The sequence below is a fragment of the Oryctolagus cuniculus genome, chromosome 7 (genome assembly GCF_964237555.1).
Source record: "Oryctolagus cuniculus chromosome 7, mOryCun1.1, whole genome shotgun sequence".
NCBI lineage: Eukaryota > Metazoa > Chordata > Mammalia > Lagomorpha > Leporidae > Oryctolagus > Oryctolagus cuniculus.
This window is the reverse complement of record NC_091438.1, coordinates 8,942,340-8,964,938: the sequence shown is the minus strand read 5'-3', so window position 1 is coordinate 8,964,938 and position 22,599 is coordinate 8,942,340. Positions and strand designations below refer to the sequence as shown.

The 22,599-nt window shown below is 43.1% G+C and overlaps 1 protein-coding gene across 1 annotated transcript in view; it reads right to left on the bottom strand.

Annotated features, from left to right (window-relative positions):
• Positions 1-919: 919 nt before the first annotated feature.
• XPR1 (xenotropic and polytropic retrovirus receptor 1) overlaps positions 920-22,599 on the bottom strand; it is a 227,427-nt gene continuing 205,747 nt past the window's right edge. The window contains exons 13-15 of the mRNA XM_051857042.2: positions 17,202-17,341; positions 10,362-10,583; positions 920-6,493 (exon numbers count right to left, since the gene is read on the bottom strand). Coding sequence (XP_051713002.2) covers positions 6,433-6,493; positions 10,362-10,583; positions 17,202-17,341 — 423 coding nt within the window. The 3' untranslated portion in view covers positions 920-6,432. The remainder of the gene's footprint in view (positions 6,494-10,361; positions 10,584-17,201; positions 17,342-22,599) is intronic.

The following is a 22,599-nucleotide window of genomic DNA, read 5'->3' as shown; positions in this document are numbered from 1 at the left end:
ATAACAACTCCACAATCCCCCTAAAGGAAAATGTGGAAAATTAGAAAAAGAAATGAATTGGGAAGTATCACATTGGTCATTATTCTCATAAGCTTAAAAAAGATTTAATAGAAATTACCCATATAAAGATACAGGACACTAAAAGCCCTAAGATGCTGGATATGCCTAAGATGGCAAAAAAAGGAGAGTGGTCTCCTAGAATCCCACCTGCTCAGGGTCTTTGTCTCTTGATAGACAAACTGAACTGATTCATGAATCCCTGTGCAACCGAGATGCTGTAGGCATTGTCAGACTGTAGACAGGGGTGTTGAGTTATCTGGTGACTCATACATGTGCACAGCCCAACCTGACATTTGTGTGGGAATGCCTTAATTAGCATGTTCAGACTTAGGCGACAAAGAAAGAGGGTGAGGACCAGAGCTTGTGGTACTGAAAATGAAAGGCCCTCGTGCTTTAGACAGCAAATGATGTTTTCCTTTGTGTATTCAATCTTAGCCTCCCCCTCATATTTTCCCTCAATAAACATAAAGCTTAATACTTAATCATTAATCCAGGAAGTCCTGCAGAAACTACCACAGAGTTCCACAGTGGTAACAAGTGCCCAGCCCTCCTTCATGGAGCTGGAACTACTGTTTCATCTACTTGAGATTCTCTGTGAGGATTAAAAAAAAAAAAAAAAGGCTTATTGCATCAGTCCCATTGCTTTCATGTCATACCTCATATTTACCTGAAGAACAAGGTCACTTACAGTTATTTTTAACTTAGTAAAAGTTTTTTTAAAAAATTCACCATTGTAGTCTGTTGTTCTAAACCCACATACAAGTTAGCACCATGGGGAGCTGTGTTCAGAGAGCCAAGACACCCAGAAGGGAAGCACAGTCACACAGACCATTCACCAGTGACAAAGGAGCCAGAAGACTGTTGGAAAACAGAGAGCTTGTAATAATGAAAAAAGGACAGTTTTGTAACCAATCACTTATTTGCTTTTAAAAACACATAACCACATTAACTTTTTGCTTTGTACAACCATCTAGAAACTATAAAACAGTACCACATTGTGCATTGAACTACTTATCAAGAAGGGAAGTCCACATGGCATAAGAATTCTACCCATATAAGGAGGAAAAAGGAGACAGCTAATAGCATAGTCACAGATACAACAGGAATCCAAGCAAGTGTCAATTCTCTGACGTCACCTTTTCCATTTACCAGAGTGGAGAGTAAGAAAGCAAGGAAGGAGAACGGGAGAGGAAGAAGCATCCAGAGGACTAACCACAATCGAGTTACTCCTGAGAGCACGGCTCAGGGTTCATAAAACAGCATCGTTTGTTGGGGAGCAGGGTGAGGGGAACAGAAGTGGAGGGAGGGAGTCCGAAAAGAAAAACATGTCTCACCCCATTCCCCTCCTCAGTATTCTTCATTAATACAAGGGTCTGTGCTAATCCTGAAAACGGCAAAAAATTAATCTTCACAATGTGATAAAGTTTAAGAGTTCTGTTCTTTTTTCAACTGAAACATGAGTTTCTCACAGTTTTACTTCACAGTTCAAAAGAATAACAATTATCGTGAACAGTGACTTTGGGATTTCTCACGATCGTTCTCCCTACTCCCAGCACGCTGGTGTGGCTCCAGGACGTGAAGGCAGGGCCCTCAGAGACAGTGATTAGGAAGCCTGCTCCTCCCTGAAGTCCACGTCCTGCCACAGGCTCGTGGCGGGACACAGCAAAGGACAGAGGACGAAGCACAGCAGCAGAGTGGACGTCCATCAGGCGGACCGTGTCACTAGCAGACACACGGAATCCAAGGCAAACAACAGATGATTTTTGATTGTCCTCTTAAGTTGATGGCACCAGACACTGATTCAATAATAAAACAAACCAAAGGTGTATGACAAGGAAACCCACTTCAGTGGAAAATGAGTATAATGGTTCTCCTCACTTCAGGGGAAACTTTGATTTTGTCTCTCTTACTTCTTCTCCCTCCATAATTAAGCAAATATATTCTGGAAGGTTGCTTCTGAGGGCAACTCCGTATCAGAGTCTGGACAATTCACACAAGAATTATTACGAGCCACACCAGTCAACAGCCTCCCTTCCGCTCCCCAGCCTCTTGTATCGCTGAACCTAAACTCCAAATCTTCTTCACATTTGTAAGCGGAGCGTGGTGAAGGCTGGTTGAATGGTTGGTCTGGAACACTGAAAAGCACAAACTCCTTTAGCTCTACCCAGCTCTACCCCACATGACCATAGGCTCTAGCGTTGTCTAGACTTACAATGCAATGTAAAATTCTGAGAAATTTTAAGACTCCCTATCAAGACTAACGTCCGAAATGCAGAGAATTACAGTTTTCAACTCTTCTTGCTTTAGTTAATGATCAAATGCAAGAAAAATTTAGACCAGCCAGAAAAAAAATGAACCAAACTGATAAATGGGATTCATTCTTCTCAGGACTGCTGTCTTCACCTGGTCACCACAGCCCTTATCTATGACACTGATTTCTCAGTAAACTTGACAGAAGTATGGTGATTTCTGTTATTGAGGGAGCCATACAATCAAAATGACATTTTTAATCTGAGAAATTATCTTTTCAAGATTTGATTATGTTAGATAGGAAGAAAATACTTGTTTTTTGAGAGGGATAGGCAGATTTCATGGAAACTATTAAAATCCAGTAAGAGAAAACAGTACCAGCAATCTGAAATGTTTAGGAAGCAAAATGAAATGATTTCTAAGAATCCCAATTCTTCGACTGAAGGAATACTATGGGTATTATTTTCCAATAAGAAATAGGATTTTTTTCTAAATTCTTTACATTAGAAATAAAGTCTTCTGGTCACGGCTTAGAAAATCGCATTTGGGAACTGTTTTCTGAGTAATGCAACGTTGAAGGGGGAAAATAAGAACAAAAGACAGGTCTCTCCTACCTGAGGATCCCCCTTCTATCCTTCTAGAAGTTCACATGCTTTCCTAACCGCTCTGCTGGGCTCCTCAGCTCCAGTCTTCTTGCTGTTCTCTAACAGCCCCCAAATCACTTTTCTTTCACTCAGTGTCTGTTCATCTCCTGCCTGTCTGACCCAGGACTAGGTTACTTGTTCCTATTTCCTTGCTTGTTAGTTCACCTGTGCAGAACTGGATGCACTGCCTTCTCTAGTTACTTGGAGTGTGGAAAGACACCCGACTCAGTAAGTCACTTCCAGTAAAACTCAGCTCAAATTGCAGTACTCTCACATTTGCAATACTGGGAAGTCAGGGGTCCTGGGAGCCAGATCCCTTTCTCTTTCTCGAAGGATCTGAACAGGTTGCTGGTCACAGTGTGACTCCTGAACTGGAAGGCGGGCAAGTTGCTTAAGGAGCCTAATGACAGAATGCTTGAAAACCAAGTTGCACATGGATTTTCAATGTTTTTCCAATCTTACAAATGACCTTCCTGCATTATAACCCAATTCATGATGCCTTCATCTTGATTGTTTCATGATCTTTCTTTATGAGGTCGCTAATTGATTCGTCATGATATAGGCAGTCTTAAATACAGGAGGCATTTGTACATGAAGAGCAGACTCACTTTTGTCTTCTAGTTCTCTACACGTATCAATGTTTTCCATATTACTAGAAAATGAAAAATAAATTTTATCCTCTTGGGAGTATTTCAACTTCTACTAAGAAGTTAAAGTGAGTGATTCTTGAATACAAATAAAACTGGAGTTTCTAAATCCAGAATCAGATGAAGTTTTACCTTCAGTGTGGTTGATATTCCTTTAAAGTGACTCTGTGACTCTCATTTCTGAGAGCTCTATTGAGACTCAGTGCATGGAAGACTCCAATAAAACCTCAGGTGGGACCCAGCATTCACAACTGCTAGGTGTTATAAAGCTGAGGAGATAAATATGTTCACTGCTTTGTTCGATGGAAAAAGTTTAAATGTATACTGTTTCTCAAATGTTTTCTATAAGAAAAAGCCCTCTTTTTTCTTTGTAACTTTAAGAACATACAGCTGTGCGTTTAAATATGTGTTTGAGTATCTTTCATGGTCAACTAAAAGTTACAGGAGTCTCATTTTTTAACAGAATATGCCAGCAGGAAAACATCAGAAAAGGAATACATCCCATTGTAGTCTCTATGGAAAGTTAATACTGATAAGGACCTAGAATCGTAGCAGGTGAAAAAGGTCAAAGTGCCATAGGACACAAGGATGTAAAAGCACTGGGGAGTTCAAACATCAGATGCCAACTGTAGGATTCTGAATGTTTCACCTCACAGAGCCACCAATGAGGCTGACAGTTCAAATGGCTCTGGATACATATCAGTGTCACCAATTTTATTTGCATAAGAAATGACTGACCCACTGGACTTCTCTGTACAACTCAGGAATAAAAGGTCACTGCTATTTCGTGACAGACCAGTGAACTTTCCCTCATAGTTCTGAAGTACAAAAACTAGAATAGTTAAGGAAAAAAGAAAAAAGAACCTAAAAAGGAATAATGCAATCTTTAATCTGCCATGGGTCACTAAATTGTTACCACTGATTATTATAAATGACTCAATTTATTTAAACAACAAAAAAAAGAGTAAACGTTTCCCCTTCAGTTTTGGGCCAAGGAATATATGCTTGGCAAAATACAAAAAAGCAACAGAAGTTACCAAAGTGTTATGATTTTTTCAAAAACAAAAAAACACAAAAACCTCAATTCAGAAAGGGAACAAATTTTGGAAGTTTGTCAGAATAAAGAAATAAGTAACCCCTTTAAAAAGAAACTACCTGTCAGTTAATTGGTAGAGTTTTGGTAGTAACAGTCACTTTAATATAATCTGGAGTTATGACAGGGACGTAGTAAGACTTGGATCCAAGGGGGAAGAGCTCATGAGAAGAGGGGTGTGTTAGAGGGCAGTGACCACAAGGTTGAAGATTACGCAAGTGCTAACGGCTGTCCCTTCACTGCTTCCTTCCTCCCTTTAAAATCAAGCTGAAAATGACAGAGGTAAATTTACTTTCATGCATCTACTGATTTAATTCTGGAATATTCATCTGGGTCAGGAAAGTAAAACCCCTTACGGCTTTCGGGCTCATTTGGATGACTTAGAAACTAAGGAAATAAATGAAACAAAAAAAAAAATGGGAATTGTATAGTCTAAAATTTCTAGGCAATATACCTTCTATGTATAACCAAGTTTAGACACTCAATATTTTTAAAAAGTAGATTTTTTTTTAAGCACGGAAGGCAGGAAATGTAACGTTCGCCCTTTAAAACTGCTGAGGGAAATGGCTGTCAAAATCTTTTATACCAGGGTAACTAAGGAGTAATGATAATTTGTTCTATGTGCTCAAAAACCCAACTTCCCCACAACAGACTTAATTTGATCAAATTCTGGCTTTACGTGGTTGAACACAGAAGAAAGACTGACCAACTGGGGGTGTGGAGAGTCTCTAAAGTAGCTAGTTTCTAATTCGGAGTTAGTAAAGATTACACTCTAATTCCCCAGTGAATTTATAACTTCTGTTGTTACAGTTGTAATACGGGCAAATGTATTGCACATCTGTGTCAGAACCTCTTATAAATCTCAGTTGGCGGTGTGGGTAAGTGTGGGATGCTCAGTCATGAAAGATGCTCAGGACTCTAAAGTAGCAACAACTAAAAAGTGAATAATGAAACTTTGGCTTAAAATAAAAGCGCTCAACACGTGAAACCGGTGCAAACTGTCTCCTGAGAGCGGTGCGCGGGCTGACCCCAGCGATGTCATCCAGCATCAGTCCCCGTTTCCTCTGCCATCGTCTTCACTGCAGTGACAGCATTCTCTTACGGTCAAGTTTATAAATAATGAGAGAACTGTACGTAACAAATACATCATATTTCCCACCCACCCAGCACCCCTCCCCAAAATAAGAAAAGTTACATCAAATGAAAAAGTAGCTTCGTGAATGAAGGCACTGCTCTAAGCTGCTCTTTTCCTGCAAGTGCAGCCAGTGCCTTTGCGCTGGGTATGAAGGAAAGGAAATAATTCTCCACAGAAACTGACAAAAATTTAAAAAACCAATGTCCGGTTTCAACCAGTCAAAACCGGACCAAGCGGAAGCCGAGACATCTCGGTACCATCCCATCAGAGGGTCCTTGCAGTGCCTGATCTTCATCGTGGTCGGTATCTGTGTCCTTGTGATTGTAAACAATCCATGAGAGACTGTTTTTGTTCCTTAAAATGTCCTCTGATTGGCAAAATGAAGTATTTGTTTTAAAAATAGAAAATTAAAATTAAACCAGAAGAAAAGAAAAGAAACACAGTGAGCCTGTTTGGAGTCCACAGGATCCGATCTGGGAGAGCTCGGAAGTGTGTGAGGCGATTTCTCCGGTTTTCAGCTGGGAAGGTAGTAGAGGTTGCGTTGGTCGAGGAAAGAAGTGTCGAGTAGGAAAACCCAGAATGTTAGTCTAGACGTCGGAGAAGTCAAGTGTTAGCTTCGTCGTCTGTGTCTTCTATCAATACCTTCGTGTCGCGAGCCTTGGATCTGGCGATAACGGGGAGAAAGCACATTACTAAGACAAGCACATGCATGGCACTAGGTGCATTTCTGATCTTACCACTGTTAAGCACATGTCCTAAACTGGACTACTCCTGGCGTTGTATACTCGATTTCAGGTGACACTGGAAAAATACTAGCAAAGCAGCATGCAACCAGAGGAAAGTAAACAAACAAAACAAGCTCGGAGCAGGGCCAGGTCCTGCAGAAAGGAGAGACCTGAGCCTGAGCACTGACTGACTTTATGGGCATCTCTTTTCCCTGCAAGCACCCATTTCCACCTCTGCAAAGCAGTGCCCCCAACATCCATTTCACTGAATTTAGTAAATGTGCTGCCGAAGCGAGCGCTCTATTTCACTTAGTACCATTGCACCTCATGGAGATGGTCTGCATACCAAGTGAGAAAACGGATATAAAAAGCATCAACAACATACCAAAGAAATAAAAGAAATTGTCATGGAGAGGGAAGAAATACTGTTTCTCCTACTAAAACTAGGAGAATTGGCCAGCAGAAAGTATGACCTGAGGAGAGGCATGCCTTGCTTGTCTTCCAGTCACTGACACAGGATCACACGGAACAGGGAGGTTCCGCGAGAGAAGCAGCTACAAAGAGCGGCTGATGTGGCAGGGAGGGATGCTTCAGCTCAGTGTCAGCTCTCTACCACCACAACTCTACAAAGATAAAGCCGGGGGTCTCACAGAATGATACATCTGTTTAGGAGGGGTCTCACAGAATAACACATCTATTTAGGATGTTGTAGTGGACAAAACAATGGGATTGGGTAACAACTATTTTGCAGGGTGGGCACCTGAGACACCCACATCCCCTATCAGAGAGCTGGCTCCAGTCCCAGTCACCCTGCTTCCAAACCAGTTTCCTGCTAACACAACCTGGGAGGCAGGCGGCAGATGATGCCTCAGCCACACGCAGGTGAGACCCAGATGGAGTTCTGGGCTCGCGGCTTCGGCCTGGCCCAGCCCTGGCTCCTGCAGGCATCTGGGGAAGGACCCTGAGGATGTAAGATCTCTCCTCTGCCTTTGCCTTTCAGGTGGGTGAAAATAAATAAAAATCAACAACACGATGAAATATTCTGCTACTCATGTGCACTATGAAGTGGAAGTAGTATGTGGTGAAACAGGAATTGCCACTCCTACTTGACCTGACTTTTGGAAAGGTTAAGGATGTACTAAAGGTTGCACGAGTCATACAGCTGGTACTCAAAGTCGGATGTTGCTTTAGATACCTTCTCCCTCTGTTGTATGTGACATGCTCCATTACAGAAATCTTCCTCTGGCTGGAAGTCTAGTCTCCCAGCGTTTTTCCACTAAACACCTGAAACTGAACACAAAACCCTCCTGCCCAAAGCCTCCTTGTTTCTAAGCCGAAATAGTGTGTGTGTAGATTGCCCTCTGCTGGTGAAAGGAGACAAGGGCCCCCACACAGCCTCTCTTCAGCCGCTCATGGCACCGGCCTCAAGCTACGTGTCTTCAGCACAGCAGAGCAATGCTTGGTTCTGATGCTCCTCCCACTGCCTGCAGGCCACCCTTGCTCCTTTCCTTACTCTTTTTCCTCTTCCCAGGACTAAGTTCCTTGCTCTGTTTCTTTCTTCAGAAGGAGACAAGCTTCAGCAAATTCTATTCCTATTTCCCTAAATCCTGTGAGTTACCGTCACCTTCTCCTGTTTTTTTTATTTCCTCTAAAATGTCTCCTTACATTGCGCTTAGTCTGTTTTTTTTTTCTTTTTTTTTTTAAGCATTTGTTTCGAATCTTCACTGTCACATACTGACAAACACTGCACAGCCTTCCACTTGGGTTTCTGGCCTTTGGGTTCCCCTTTCCTAATATATCCTGCACAGTTCCACTAACTGTTCCTAATAAACTACTTTGATGCTGTCATTCTTTGATGAACAGAAATACCTGTGAATCCTTCCTACCTGTAAGATCAAGCTCGCACGTCTCAGCTTTTTATAACTGGACTCTCTCTATTCAGCTAAATTTTGGTCATTACATTTCTAAACTCTTTTTCTTTCTGCCACTCTTTTCCACTTTTATGTCTTTTATTGTGTCTCCAGTCTACTCAAACATTCCCTTATCATTAAGAGAACTTGTTTGACTTAAGTCTCCTTCATTCCAATGTACTGTTCTCAAATTTCAAATGCAGCCATGAAATATTCTACATGTATTAATACTTTTAGAAGCATACAAAATCAGTAACATAAAAATACTGTTAAAATATCACTGTAGGTATTTAGTAAAAAGATAGAAATAACATCATATTTATTAAGCCCTTTCTGTGAAAGAACTAGTGTAAGTCTCATGTAATAAGCATTTAATTTACTTAACCATCCTATGAGTAAGAACCATATTAATTCCAAGCCGGCACCGCGGCTCAATTGGCTAATCCTCCGCCTGTGGCGCTGGCACCCCGGGTTCTAGTCCCAGTTGGGGCGTCAGGTACTAGTCCCGGTTGCTCCTCTTCCAGTCCAGCTCTCTGCTGTGGCCCAGGAGGGCAGTGGAGGATGGCCCAGGTCCTTGGGCCCTGCACCCGCATGGGAGACCAGGAGGAAGTACCCAGCTCCTGGCTTCAGATCGGCGCAGCGCCAGCCGTAGCGGCCATTAGGGGGGTGAACCTACGCAAAGACGACTTTTCTCTCTGTCTCTCCCTTACTGTCTAACTCACTCACTCTGTCTCTCTCTTTCTCTCTCTCTCACTAACTCTGCTGGGCAAAAATAAATAAATAAAAATTTAATTCCAATTCACAGATAAGGGATAAAATACAGAAATTAAGTAATCTGGTAAAGGTTATATGGATGATTATAAAGTCATATGCAAGTTATAAGATTATATAAGGCTATGAGGTTACAAGGTTATATAGATGGTTATACCGATTTCTAAAGCTTATAAATTTAGAATTATCTGCATATAAAATATACTGAAGACTCAAGGAAACAATTCTCCAACAAGACTTTTTCCCATTGTACCTACAATGCCAAATTAGTAAGTATGTATTAATGACATTTATTTTATGTACTCATTAAGATATTCTTGCAAGACTAGTACCAAGATCAGAAATATACCCATTTAAAAATTTTATTCAGGCAAAAACATTTATTTTTATTTGTTTTCTGAACCATCCACTGGTTCCAAATTCTGCAACATCCGGGACTGGGTCAGGCTGAACCAGGGAGCCAGGAATTTTGTCTGGGTCTCTCCCATGGGTGCAGGGTCCCAAGAAATTGGGCCATCTTTTGACCACTTTCCCAGGTGCATTAGTGGGGAGCTGGAGCAGAAGTGGAGCAACCGGGAATCGAGCTGGGGCACATGTGGGATGCAGTACTGCAGATGGCAGCTTGACTTGCTGTGCCACAGTGCCAGCCCCAAGCAGGAACATTTAAAATGCTGTCTACTCTCAGAACAAAATTTTAAGTGAACAGTATGATACTGTCCAGTGTAGACACAATGATGGAAGCACATCTCCACAACCTGTCACTCCTAGTTGGAACTTAATGCTTGCCTGTCATCTCATCCTCACTTCCCCTCCCTTCAGTGTGTAATAACCACCAGTCTGCTCCCTGATTCTAGGAGTTTCACTATTTTAAAATTCCTCATGTAACTGGAGTCATTATTTGCCCTTCCATTATCCATACTCACTAAATGTTCAGATTTAAGAAAAAAAAGATATTCTCTAGGTTGGATCCATATGAAATTACAGTTTACTATTACTTTCTATAGCTGGAAAATAGTTGAATATCAGCAGTTTATTTGGTCTAACTTGATAAGCTTCCTAGGATAAATGTTACACGATGCTAAAGCCCAAAGGACATACGCCCTAACGAAGCGGAAGCCGTACGTACTGAGAGGCGAGGCGAGGCCGGCGCAGGGATATGCTCTGGTTGTACTTCCATGACCGGTTCTTCTGCCGGTTCCGTACCCCATCTTCCTGGTCCATCATCTGCTCCAGGAGCGTCTGATCGTCTGCATTCAGAGGGGCCACAGAGATGTCCCGCACAGCACGGAACTCACCACAGTTATTCAGATGTTCGTTCTCCAGGCGAAAGAAATTCCACACAAAACGCCTGAGCAAGATGGGGCACAGCACACAGATTACTTGTAAAATCTGGACATAACATTACTACCTATAACCTACCCAAATACCAAGTGTCCACTCATGGAAACAAAAATGAGGAATTAAAGGCTAGGTTATTAAAATAAATCAGGGGAAAGCGGTGTAGGGGTTGGTGGGGAAGCAAACAAGAAAGGACTCCTGAATGCAGTGTTTGAAGGCTCATTCTCCCACTCTGTTCAACACATATTTACTGAATGTCTACTGTAAGGAGGAAATGCAATGGAGAAAGCAGATAAAGCCCAAGTTCTGGCGGCAGAGACAGCAAAGCAGTGGGCGATGACAGACACTATGAGGCACATCAGGACGAGGGACCGAGCAGTCTCCAGAGTGGCTGGTCTTGGGGACGATGATGCTGTGACCCAAGATCAGAGGACAGCGTGGTTTCTGTGGATGGAGCTACTTGTCAGACATTCCGCGGAGAATTCAGTAAACAGGAACACATGAGTCTGCAGTGCAAGGGTGCAGGGTTGGAAATGGCTAAAGACAGTATTTCAAATCACCGTTTAGGATCACTGTAACTGGAGGAGGGATCAGAGACTAAGGAGTAAACCCTGGAAGACCCCAAAACTCACAGTCTGCTAAGAAAAGAAGGACCAGTAAAGGGATTGAGGGAGACTAGTACATGAGACAAACAATGTAAAGCAAACGCCTGGGGAGAAGTACAGAGAACTGAGCATGAGATTTAGCATAGCAGAGAGGCAACAGGGTCTAAGAGCACATAATCTAAGGCAATATAATCTCAGATCATGGCCCCACCTCTTACTAGCTGCAATGGCCTTGGATGAGTTACTCAGCCTGTGCTTCAGTCATCAGTCAAAGGCATAATAACAGTACCTATCTCAAGATGACTGTGGATTCATAAATAAGTGTAAGGAGCTTAGGACAGTCCTAGATACAGTGTTTTCTGCTATTGCTATTATTATTACAGATAATTAGCAAAACTTTCAGTTGCATTAAAGAGAATGGGGGGTGGGGCAGCGCTGTGGCATTGCAGGTTAAGCAATGTTCACATCCCATATGGGTTCCAATTTGAGACCCAGCTGCTCCACGTCCGATCCAGCTCTCTGCTATGGCCTGGGAAAGCAGTAGAAGATGGCCCCTATTGCTTGGGCCCCTGCACCCGCGTGGGAGACATGGAAGAATCTCCTGGCTTTGAATCGGCCCAGCACCAGCTGTTGCCCCATTTGGGGAACGAACCAGTGGATAGAAGATCTATAAGAGACAGCAGAAAGAAGCGCAATCATTGCAAGGGGACAGTAGAGTCAAGGAGATCTTAAAAAATGGGTGAGAGAACTTGGATTCTATTATTAAGCAAATGAATTTTTTTTAGAAACAGTATGAGTAAAAAAGAATGGAATTTTTAACTAGAATTTTTTTCTTTTCTAAGTTTATGAAGCAGCACATAGGAAAGAGAGAGAACTGGCTGGGGGGAGGTGGTGCAGGGATGGTGCCAGAGTCAGGCAGAGTAAGTGAGCTGACCAGATGGTCTGGAGACATTTCTGATCACTCTATCTTTCAGGTCTACCTTGCTGTTTCTAGCAGCTATGTTATTGGACTGGGAAGTGTTTGTTCATCCTCACTCAGAGGAATGCTGTGTACCTATCTGAAAATATCCTTGTATCGTCTCATCTGTGAGAGAGATTTTCCCTGGGTAGAGTTCCAGGTAGGCAGCTAGTTTCTCTGAAGACTTCATTTGAATGAATTCTCACTTTAATTGCTGGCGCTGAGAAGTCAGCTGTCAGTCTGCCACTTTTCTGAAGGCAATCCTTTGTATTTTAAATAAACATTTTAATTGAAGAATGGCATTAAATGTAGAAAAGCATGCGAATCCTAAGTGTACAGTTTAGTTGTCAGAAACTGATCACACTGTGTAATTATCATCCAGAGATACAAAGCCCATCATCACGTCCTGTAGTCACCTTTAGGACCGACTCTAATGTTCACTTCTGGAGAGTTTATTAATTGGCCTTTCATATTTAGCTCTGCCATCCATCTAAAAACAGGTTCACATACATTAAAGGTAGGATTCATTTTTCTTCTCTATATGGATACACAGTTGACTCATCTATTAAAATGCCTCTAGGGCTGGCACTGTGACATGGTGGCCTAGGACACTGCCTGTGGCATTGGCATTCCATATGGGCACTAGTTCGAGTCCTGGCTGCTTCTCTTCCAATCCAGCTCTCTGCTGTGGCCTGGGAAAGCAGTGGAAGATGGCCCAAGTGTTTGGGTCCCTGTATCTGGAGGAAGCTCCTGGCTCCTGGCTTCAGATTGGCTCAGCTCCAGCCATTGTGGGCATCTGGGGAGTGAACCAGTGGATGGAAAACCTTTCTGTCTCTCCCTCTGTCTGTAACTTTACTTCTCAAATAAATAAATAAAATCTTTAAAATAAACAAATAAAACATCTCTATTCCTCCACTGTTACATAATTATCTTTGACATAAATATATATCTGGATCTGTTTCTAGACTTCTTCATCTGTTCCAGTGGACTATTTGTCTAGCCTTATATTATCATTTTTTAAAATTTACTTCTTTGAGAGGCAGAGTGAGAGAGAGAGAGGAGAGACATTTTCAATCTGCTGGTTCATTCCCCAAATGGTTGCAGTGGCCAGGTCTATCTAGCAGAGGCGGAAGCCAGGAGCCAGGAACTCCATCCTGACTGCCTACAAGGGTGCCAGGGGCTCAGGCAGTTGGGCCATCTTCCACTGCCTTTCCAGGTGCATTAGCAGGAAGCTAGATTGGAAGTGGAACAGCCTGGACAAAACCAGTATCAGCACCACGATAGGGATGCCATTGTCACAGCAGCAGCTTACCCCCTGGACCACAACGCCTACTTCCATAACGTCTTACTTCAAAAAGTTCAAGTTCATAGAAAATGGAATTAAAATGTATTTATTGTGTTGCAAAAATTTTTGGAAATCCACAAAAAGTTTTTACACAAAATGCATCTTCTATGAATTCTTCTATGAACTTTCCTTATTTCACGAACCACACTTGCAGTACGATGTAAAACAGCCATGGTAACAGAGCTCATCCTTGTCTCATGGATGACCTTGAGGGAAAACTTACAGTATTTAACTGCTGAATACGATCAAGATTATGTTTGTTTGCTTTTTTTACAGAAAATACCTATTTTTCTCAGGAGCAGATACTGTTAGCAATTATCTTTTCTACATATATTATACTTCCCTGTTTCCCTTTTATTCAGTTAATGTGGTTAAGTTATACATACTGATTTTTGGATGTTAACCTTATCGTTTCTAAAATGAACCTGATTTGTGATATATTACCCTTTTTATATACTGTTGGACTAATCAGCTAATATTTTGCTCAGGATTTTTGCAACTCTATACATGAAACAGCTTGATGATTTCTGGCATCTTTGTAGATTCAGAAATCACAGTCATGCTGGTTGCATAAAACAAACTAGGAAGCACTCTCTTTATTGTCCTTTTGTCCTTTCTCTTTAGAAATTTTATATAAAATTGATAATATTCTTTCCTTGAAAATTTGGAAGAATTCCCTGGACCTAGAATGTTCTTTGTGGGAAGTATTTTAATATGGATTTAATTATTTTAACAGAAGCTTATCAGATTTTCTATTTCTTCATTACAGGTTTCGGTAAGCTGTGCTTTTTATAGTTTTTTCATTTTATTGAGATTTTTAAATTTACTGGCATAACGTTGAACATAAGACTCATTGTCTTATTTCTTAAAAAAATCTCTAGGATTTCTGATATTTGTAATTTGTGCCTTCTTTCCTTTTTAGTTTGATCAGTCTAACCAAGCACTTTAAAAATCTATTTATATTTTTAAGCTTTATTTATTTATTTGACAGGCAGAGTTACAGATAGAGAGAAGGAGAGACAGAGAGTGAGGTCTTCCCTCTGCTGGTCCACTCCTCAAATGGCCCAAAGGCAGGAGCTGGGCCGATCTGAAGCCAGGAGCCAGGAGCTTCATCCGGGTCTCCCATGCAGGTGCAGGGGTCCAAGCCCTTGGGCCATGTTCCACTGCTTTCGCAGGCCATAAACAGCTAGCTAGATTGGAAGAGCAACAGCCAGGACATGAACCAGTGCCCAGATGGGATGCTGGCACTGCAGGTGGACATTTAACCGACTGTACCACAGTGCCACCCCCCACAACCAAGCATTTTATCAGTAATATTAGTCTTTTTAAAAAATTAACTTTGGCTTTGTTAATATTTTCTAACTTTGTTTTCTATTTCTTTAGTTTCTGTTTTTGTATTTCCTTCCTCCCACTTTGCTTTGGGTTTGATTTACAGTTTTTAGATTTTTTTCTAACTTACTGAGTTATACACTTAAAAAAATGTATTTGTTATTTGAAAAACAGAGTAACAGAGAGACAGGCAGAGACACAAACAGAATGATCTCCCAACTGCTGCTTCAATTCCCAAAAGGCCACAACAGCCAGGGCTGGACCAGGCAAAAGCCAGGAACTCCATCAGGGTCTCCCACATGGTGGCAGGACCCAAGCACTTGGGTAATCTTCCATTGCTTTCCCAGGGAGAGTAGCAGAGACTTGGATAGGAAACAGCAGCCAGGACTTGAACCAGCACTCCAATATGGGATGCCAGTGTCAAGTGGTGGCTTTACCTGCTGCTCCACAACACCAGCAAAATCTTCCATTACAATTGCAAATTCAGCTTCTGGCCTAACTCAGAGACATAGTAGTGTTCAGGAGCTTTGAGGAGCTTGGCCAAGTGGGCCTCATGCCGGCAGGCTGGCATGATTGTACACGTCGTTGATCAGAACAGGGTTTTGATTGATGGTCCCTGCACTCAGAGAAGATAGGTCACGCCTTTCAAATGCATGCCGCTGACTGACTTTATTCTCAAGTTTCCACACAGTGCCCTCCCAGAAATATATCCAGAGCGCCTGAAAGAAGGCAGGCATCAATACAAAGTGGGCCAAGGAGACTGAAGCCAGAGAAAGGAGAGCCAGGAGGACCAATCTTGACTGTTTTCAAGTCATGAAGGCAAAGGGGCTACCCTGTCAGATGCTTGATGCTCTGAGAATTCTGAAACCACTTTATCAGCATTTTTGTTGGCTTCACTGGGCTGAATAATTCGGACTACCAAACTGTAAAAACTGATTTTCAAGAGATTTTAATTTCTGTTCTAAATTAAGCTTTTTTACCTCCCAATGTTTACTTACCACCTTTCCAACGGAGCCCAATTCTAAAAAAGCATATAAATCACCATCAATAGCTATTTTAACTTTGTTGGTTTTTAAAAAAGATTTATTTATTTGAAAGGCAGAATTATAGAGAAGGAGGGAGGGAGGGAAGGAGAAAAGAAAGCGAGAACTCTACCCTCTGCTGGTTTATCCCTCAAAAGGCCACAATGGCTGGAGATGGACCAGACGGAAACCAGGAGCCAGGAACTCCATCTGGGTCTCCCATTTGGGTGGCAGGGACCCAAGTGCGTCGCCTATCTCCCACTGTCCTCCCTGGCGCATCAGCAGGGAGAGGTTTCAGAAGCAGAGCAGCCAGGACTCAGCCCAGCTTCCACTCTACCACAATGCCAGTCCCCGTTGTACTGTGTAAGAAATAACCTCTCAGTCCCTCAAGTAGGATGTTCCATCTCTGGGACTGACAGAAATTTGGGAAAAGCTGGAAAATCTAAGCGTTGCAAGTATGAAGGTATTTTAAAAGGCTTGTGGAAAATGGCATTAAAGATCAGGGTATTTTGGTGCAAAATAATTTTTTTTTAAATATTTTTATTTATTTATTCAACAGGTAGAGTTACAGACAGTGAGAGAGAGACAGAGAGAAAAGTCTTCCTTCCGTTGGTTCACTCCCCAAATGGCCGCAACGGCAGGTACTGTGCCGATCCGAAGCCAGGAGCCAAAAATAATTTTGAAATATGCTCCACAGATGCGTCCTTGTATCTCCATCCCCCTAGCCATGGTCCTTGCTGCAGCCCAATCCAACACGCCAAGTAATTGAGCAGAATATTCCTTTTTAACCTTCCAAGAATTCTGGTTAAGAGTTCTGGGGCCGGCATTGTGGTGTCGCTTGTAAAGCCAATGGCTACAATGCCAGTATGCCGTATGGACACCAACTCAAGTCCCTGCTGCTCCACTTCCAATCCAGCTCTATGCTAATGCTCCTGGGAAAGCAGTAGAAGACGGCTCAACTGCTTGGGCCCCTGCTCCATGTGGGAGACGTGGAAGAAGCTCCTTGCTCCTGGCTTCAGTCTGGCCTAGCCCTTGCCTTTGAGCCATCTGGGGAGTGAACCAGCATATGGAAGATCAATCTCTCTCTGTGTCTCTGCCTCTCTCTTTCAAATTAATAAAAAATACATCTTTTTTTTTTTAAAGAAAAAGAAATCTATGCATATGGAGGGTCTTCAAAATGTTGAACATGTATTATGAAAAAACTATATATAGATTCCAAAAATTTTGTATAACAATATACACGTATTTTTTAATTCCACTTTTCCACATTTGTAATTACCCTTGTGTGTTATCATAAACTAATCTGTAAGTACTATGGCATCATTCAGGTAAGAAGAATCTTTGATAAACTTTTCAGCAATTTGCTCACCGGAAAACCTCAAGGGGTGCAAAGACAGTGGCAATGATGTCTCCAGAATGAGGCAACAGAGTTGTGGAGGTGATGGAGATCTGGATGGTCCAGGCAAAGCGCAGTATCACATCCTCTATGATGGCACAGTAGTAGTAGGCCTGAGGAATGACAAACAGATTCAGTAGGCTCCTGACCACACTTCTCAAAAATAAGTGCTTCTATCACCAGGATTCACAAATTTCTCACCAATAAGCATAGGTTCAAGAGGAAAAAGATACACATTTCATTTGGGGGAGTACATAACTATATTTTAAGAATATTTCCAGGGCTGGTACTGTGGTAAAGCCGCCGCCTACAGTGCCAGCATCCCATATGGGTGCTGGGCCCACGTCCACTTCCATTCCAGCTCTCTGCTATGGCCTGGGAAAGCAGAGAAGATGGCTCAAGTCCTTGGGCCCCTGCACCCACGTGGGTGACCCGGCAGAAGCTCCTGGCTCCTCACTTCGGATTGGTGCAGCTCTGGCCATTATGGCCATCTGGGGAGTGAGCCAGCAGATGGAAGATTTCTCTCTCTCTCTGCCTCTCTTTCTCTTTCTGTGTAACTCTTTCAAATAAATAAATAAATCTTATTTAAAAAAATATTTGCACCAATTTCATTTTTTCTGAAATGGTACAATATTCAAAATGAAGTATTACTGAATTTGAGTGATCTTTAACAAATACACTTCATTCCCTTATTTTAATATGAGGCTCTCCTCTAGGCCCCAGAAATTATGAGCCAGATGGGATCACGGACTGAAACATATTCTAACAGGTATATGATAGCTAATGACTAAAGAGCTAACATTAGAAAAGATAAGCAGACCAACTGGGGAGTGAACCATCGGATGGAAGACCTCTCTCTCTCTCCGCCTCTTCTCTCTTTGTGTAACTCTGACTCTCAAGTAAAAAATAAATAAATCTTTAAAAAAAAAAGAAAAGATAAGCAGATTTATTAACTGTGCTATTTGCACTTATTTATTTATTTCATCTGAAAGGTAGAAAGACAGAAAGAGGGTTCTTCCATCTGCTGGTTCATTCCTGGAATGCCCACAGCAACCAGGGCTGGACCAGGCTAAGCTAGGAGTCTGGAAGTCTATTCAAGTCTTCCAAGTGCGGGGCAAGAACCCAAGACCTTGGGTCATCAGCGGCTGCCTCCCAAGAGCATTTGCACAGAGCTGGACTGGAAGCAGAGGCAGGACTCCATCCCAGGCCCTCTGATACAGGATGCAGTGTCCCAGGAAGGGCCTTAACGTGCTGTGCCAGAACACCTGCTTCTTGCCTTGCTTCCTGACATCAGTGAATGAAATAAAGTGTGGCTATCGCACACGGTTGAACTTAGGAATGTTCTATTTTCGCTAGCGGAAGACGGTGCTCAACTCATACCTCCAGGTAAGAGTACAGACAATTTAGGAGTTGAGTTTTAGCTATTGCAAGTTTGAAGTACATAAGCTGCCAGCAGACCAGAACTGCAATGCATGGTTTTGTTTGTCTAACCTCTAGGAAATCAGCTTTCTAAATATATGTATTTAAAGTTTGTGATATCTTTTTGGAACCAGAATATTTGTGTATTAAGCCATAACACTGGTTTTATTTAAACTAATTTAACAAAGCAGTACTAATCACCGTTAGAGGGCTATTAATTTTTTAAAAAGTAGCCCCTTTACTACTTTCTCTTTTATTCCTAAGAGACAAAAAATTTCACTGTATTTCTTCTGCTTTTTATCCTCTATTTTTAAATAAGATATGCATGCTACTCTATCTTGTAGTCAATTTTAAACATTATCTATTGACTTCTTATTATAATATATTTTATTAGGGTTACTAAGAAGGTTTTAAGACATTGATCAATCTTCCTGTTCCGGTCTGCATCCTCCTAATATGATGATAATGCAATTTTTTCATAAATCCACACTCAATGTACTTATTATTAGGCCTAAACATGCTTTTAACAGTCAGTCTAGGGGCTGGTGCTGTGGAACAGTGAGTAAAGCCTCTGCCTCTGATGTCAGCATCCTAGATGGGCGCCACTTTGAGTTCTGGCTCTTCCGCTTCCAGTCCAACTCTCTACTAATGGCTGGGACGGCCGTGGAGGATAGCCCAGGTGCTTGGGCCCCTTTACTGACAGGAGAGATCTGGATGAAGTTCCTGGCTCCTGGCTTTGGCCTGGCCTAGCCTGGGACATTGTGGCCAAATATTTGGGGAGTGACCCAGTAGATCTCTAACTCTTTCAAATACATAAATAAATCATAAAAAAAGTAGTCTGTGGTTGACGGATGTGGGAATTGATATAGAAAAGTGAAGTTTGAATATGGAGATAATAAAAATGGTTCCTACACCTGGAATGTCCTGCTCAAAATTATGCATATTTCGGCCGGCGCCGCGGCTCAGTAGGCTAATCCTCCGCCTAGCGGCGCCGGCACACCGGGTTCTAGTCCCGGTCGGGGCGCCGGATTCTGTCCCGGTTGCCCCTCTTCCAGGCCAGCCCTCTGCTGTGGCCAGGGAGTGCAGTGGAGGATGGCCCAGGTGCTTGGGCCCTGCACCCCATGGGAGACCAGGAAAAGCACCTGGCTCCTGGCTCCTGCCATCGGATCAGCGCGGTGCGCCGGCCGCAGCGCGCCGGCCGCGGCGGCCATTGGAGGGTGAACCAACGGCAAAGGAAGACCTTTCTCTCTGTCTCTCTCTCTCACTGTCCACTCTGCCTGTCAAAAAAAAAAAAATAAAATAAAATAAAATAAAATAAAAAAATAAAAAAAAAAAATTATGCATATTTAGTCACTAAGAACTGTTGTTGTTGCTTTTTTTCTTTTTAAAAAAGATTTTATTAATGGCTACAACACAAGTGGGACTGGGCCAGGCTAAAGCCAGGAGCCTGGAATTACATCTGGGTCTCTCACATGAGTGGCAGGGGTCCAACCACTTGGGCCATCTTTCACTGCTTTCCTAGGCACAACAGCGGGAAGCTGGATCAGAAATGGAGCAGCTGTGATTCACATAGAGAATTCCAGTGTTGCAGGCAGTGGCTTAACTCGTTTTTCCACAACATCGGCCCCCAGTAACTGATTTTAAGGTTTATATGGCTGTGCTCTTAATTTTTATTTATTCAAAAGGTGTTAAGACAAAAAGAAGAGACAGCTTCTGCTGGTTCTGTCCTCAAATACCAGCACCAACTGAGGCTGGGCCAGCATGAAGCCAGGAGTCTGGAACTCCACCTGGGTTTCCCCTCTGAGTGGCAGAGACCAAACTACTTGGCTATCACCTGCTGCCTCCTCGGGTGCACATTAGCAGGAAGTTGGAAACGGGAGCACAGCTAGGACTTGAGCCTGGGCACTCCAATGGAGGATGTTAAGTATCCTACCAGTGCACCAAATGCCCACCCAATGTGTTCCTTTTTTTTTTTTTTTTTTGACAGGCAGAGTGGACAGTGAGAGAGAGAGAGACAGAAAGGTCTTACTTTACCGTTGGTTCACCCTCCAATGGCTGCTGCGGCAGCGCACTGTGATGATCTGAAGCCAGGAGCCAGGTGCTTCTCCTGGTCTCCCATGGGGTGCAGGGCCCAAGCACTTGGGCCATCCTCCACTGCACTCCCGGGCCACAGCAGAGAGCTGGCCTGGAAGAGGAGCAACCAGGACAGAATCCAGCGCCCCGACCAGGACTAGAACCCAGGGTGCCAGTGCTGCAGGCAGAGGATTAGCCTATTGAGCCATGGTGCCGGCCTAATGTGTTCTTAATTTTTAATGAAGGTCCACTGGATTTCAGGAATACTTTTCAAGCTTAAATGAATCTTATTCCAATATTTGCCTTTTTAAAATAAAAAGGGAGCTGGCACTGTGGCACAGTAGGTAAAGCCTCTTTGTCTGTGATGCCAGGATCCCCTATGGGTGCCAGTTCTAGCCCTGGCTGCTCCACTTCGGACCCAGCTCCCTGCTAATGCACTTGAGCAAAGCAGTGGAAGACGGCCCAAGCGCCTGGGCCCTTGCCACTCACACCAGATACCTGGATGGAGTTCCAGGCTCATGGCTTGCCTGGCCCAGCCCCACCTTTGTAGCCATTTGGGGAGCAAACCAGTGGATGGAAGATTTCTCTTTCTCTCTGTAACTCTGCCTTTCAAATAAATAAATAAATCTTTAAAAAATAATAAAATAAAGTAAAAAGAAGGCCAAGGTTGTGGTGCAACAGGTGCTTATGATGTCAGCATCCTGTATCAGAGTACCAGTCTGAGTCCCGGCTGCTCTACTTCAGATCCAGCTTCCTGCTAATGCCCCTGGGAAGACAGCTGAAGATGGCCCAAGTACTTGGGTTCCTGACACCCACATGGGAGAAACAGATGGGGTTACCGGCTCCTAGCTTCAGCCTGGCCCAGTTCCGGCTATTACAACCATCTCTCGCTCTCCTCTCTGTCACTCTGCCTTTCAAAAAATAAAACAATGAAAAGAGGTGTGGTGATCCAGAAAATTCTTCTTATAAATTTGCAAATTGGCCACCGCCGTGGCTCACTAGGCTAATCCTCCGCCTAGCGGCGCCGGCACACCAGGTTCTAGTCCAGTCGGGGCGCCGGACTCTGTCCCGGTTGCCCCTCTTCCAGGCCAGCTCTCTGCTGTGGCCAGGGAGCGCAGTGGAGGATGGCCCAGGTGCTTGGCCCTGCACCCCATGGGAGACCAGGAAAAGCACCTGGCTCCTGGCTCCTGCCATCGGATCAGCGCGCTGCGCTGGCCGCAGCGCGCCGGCTGCGGCGGCCATTGGAGGGTGAACCAACGGCAAAGGAAGACCTTTCTCTCTGTCTCTCTCTCTCACTGTCCACTCTGCCTGTCAAAAAAAAAAAAAAAATTGCAAATTATAATGTGGGAAAACATATACTTTATATTGTAGGGTCATAAAAGTATGTAATAACAAAGAGACTGGTTAAAGCTTCTATTCATTAATTTGATTACATGGAAGCCAGTAAGTTAGAACTGCTTAAAAGGGGGAATGGAGTAGCATTTCTGTAAAGCTACACACGGTTCCTCCGTGCAGTCCCCGTGCAGGAAGCGTGTGTCCCAGCTCTCACTGAGACAAGAGCAACACGAGCAGCTGGACGGCACACAGTCTGGTAAGCACAAAGGGCCTGCTTCATCTCACCTGTGACCACTATCTCCAATGACTGATTTTCTTCTCAAATGGGCTTCATAAAAATGTGTACTGTCTTGGTCATATAGTCTAAGTGTTCACACTGGGATTATTACATAATGTAAGTAAAAGATCATTAACAAGGAGTGCCCCCATCTCCCTCTTCATTTGCTTACCTGAAGTGACTCTACGTATCAGTCAGCACTCTCCTCTGTCTTCAGTGCTCACACTTGCAAATAGCCTCTCCTACTCAGCAATATTCTCACACTTT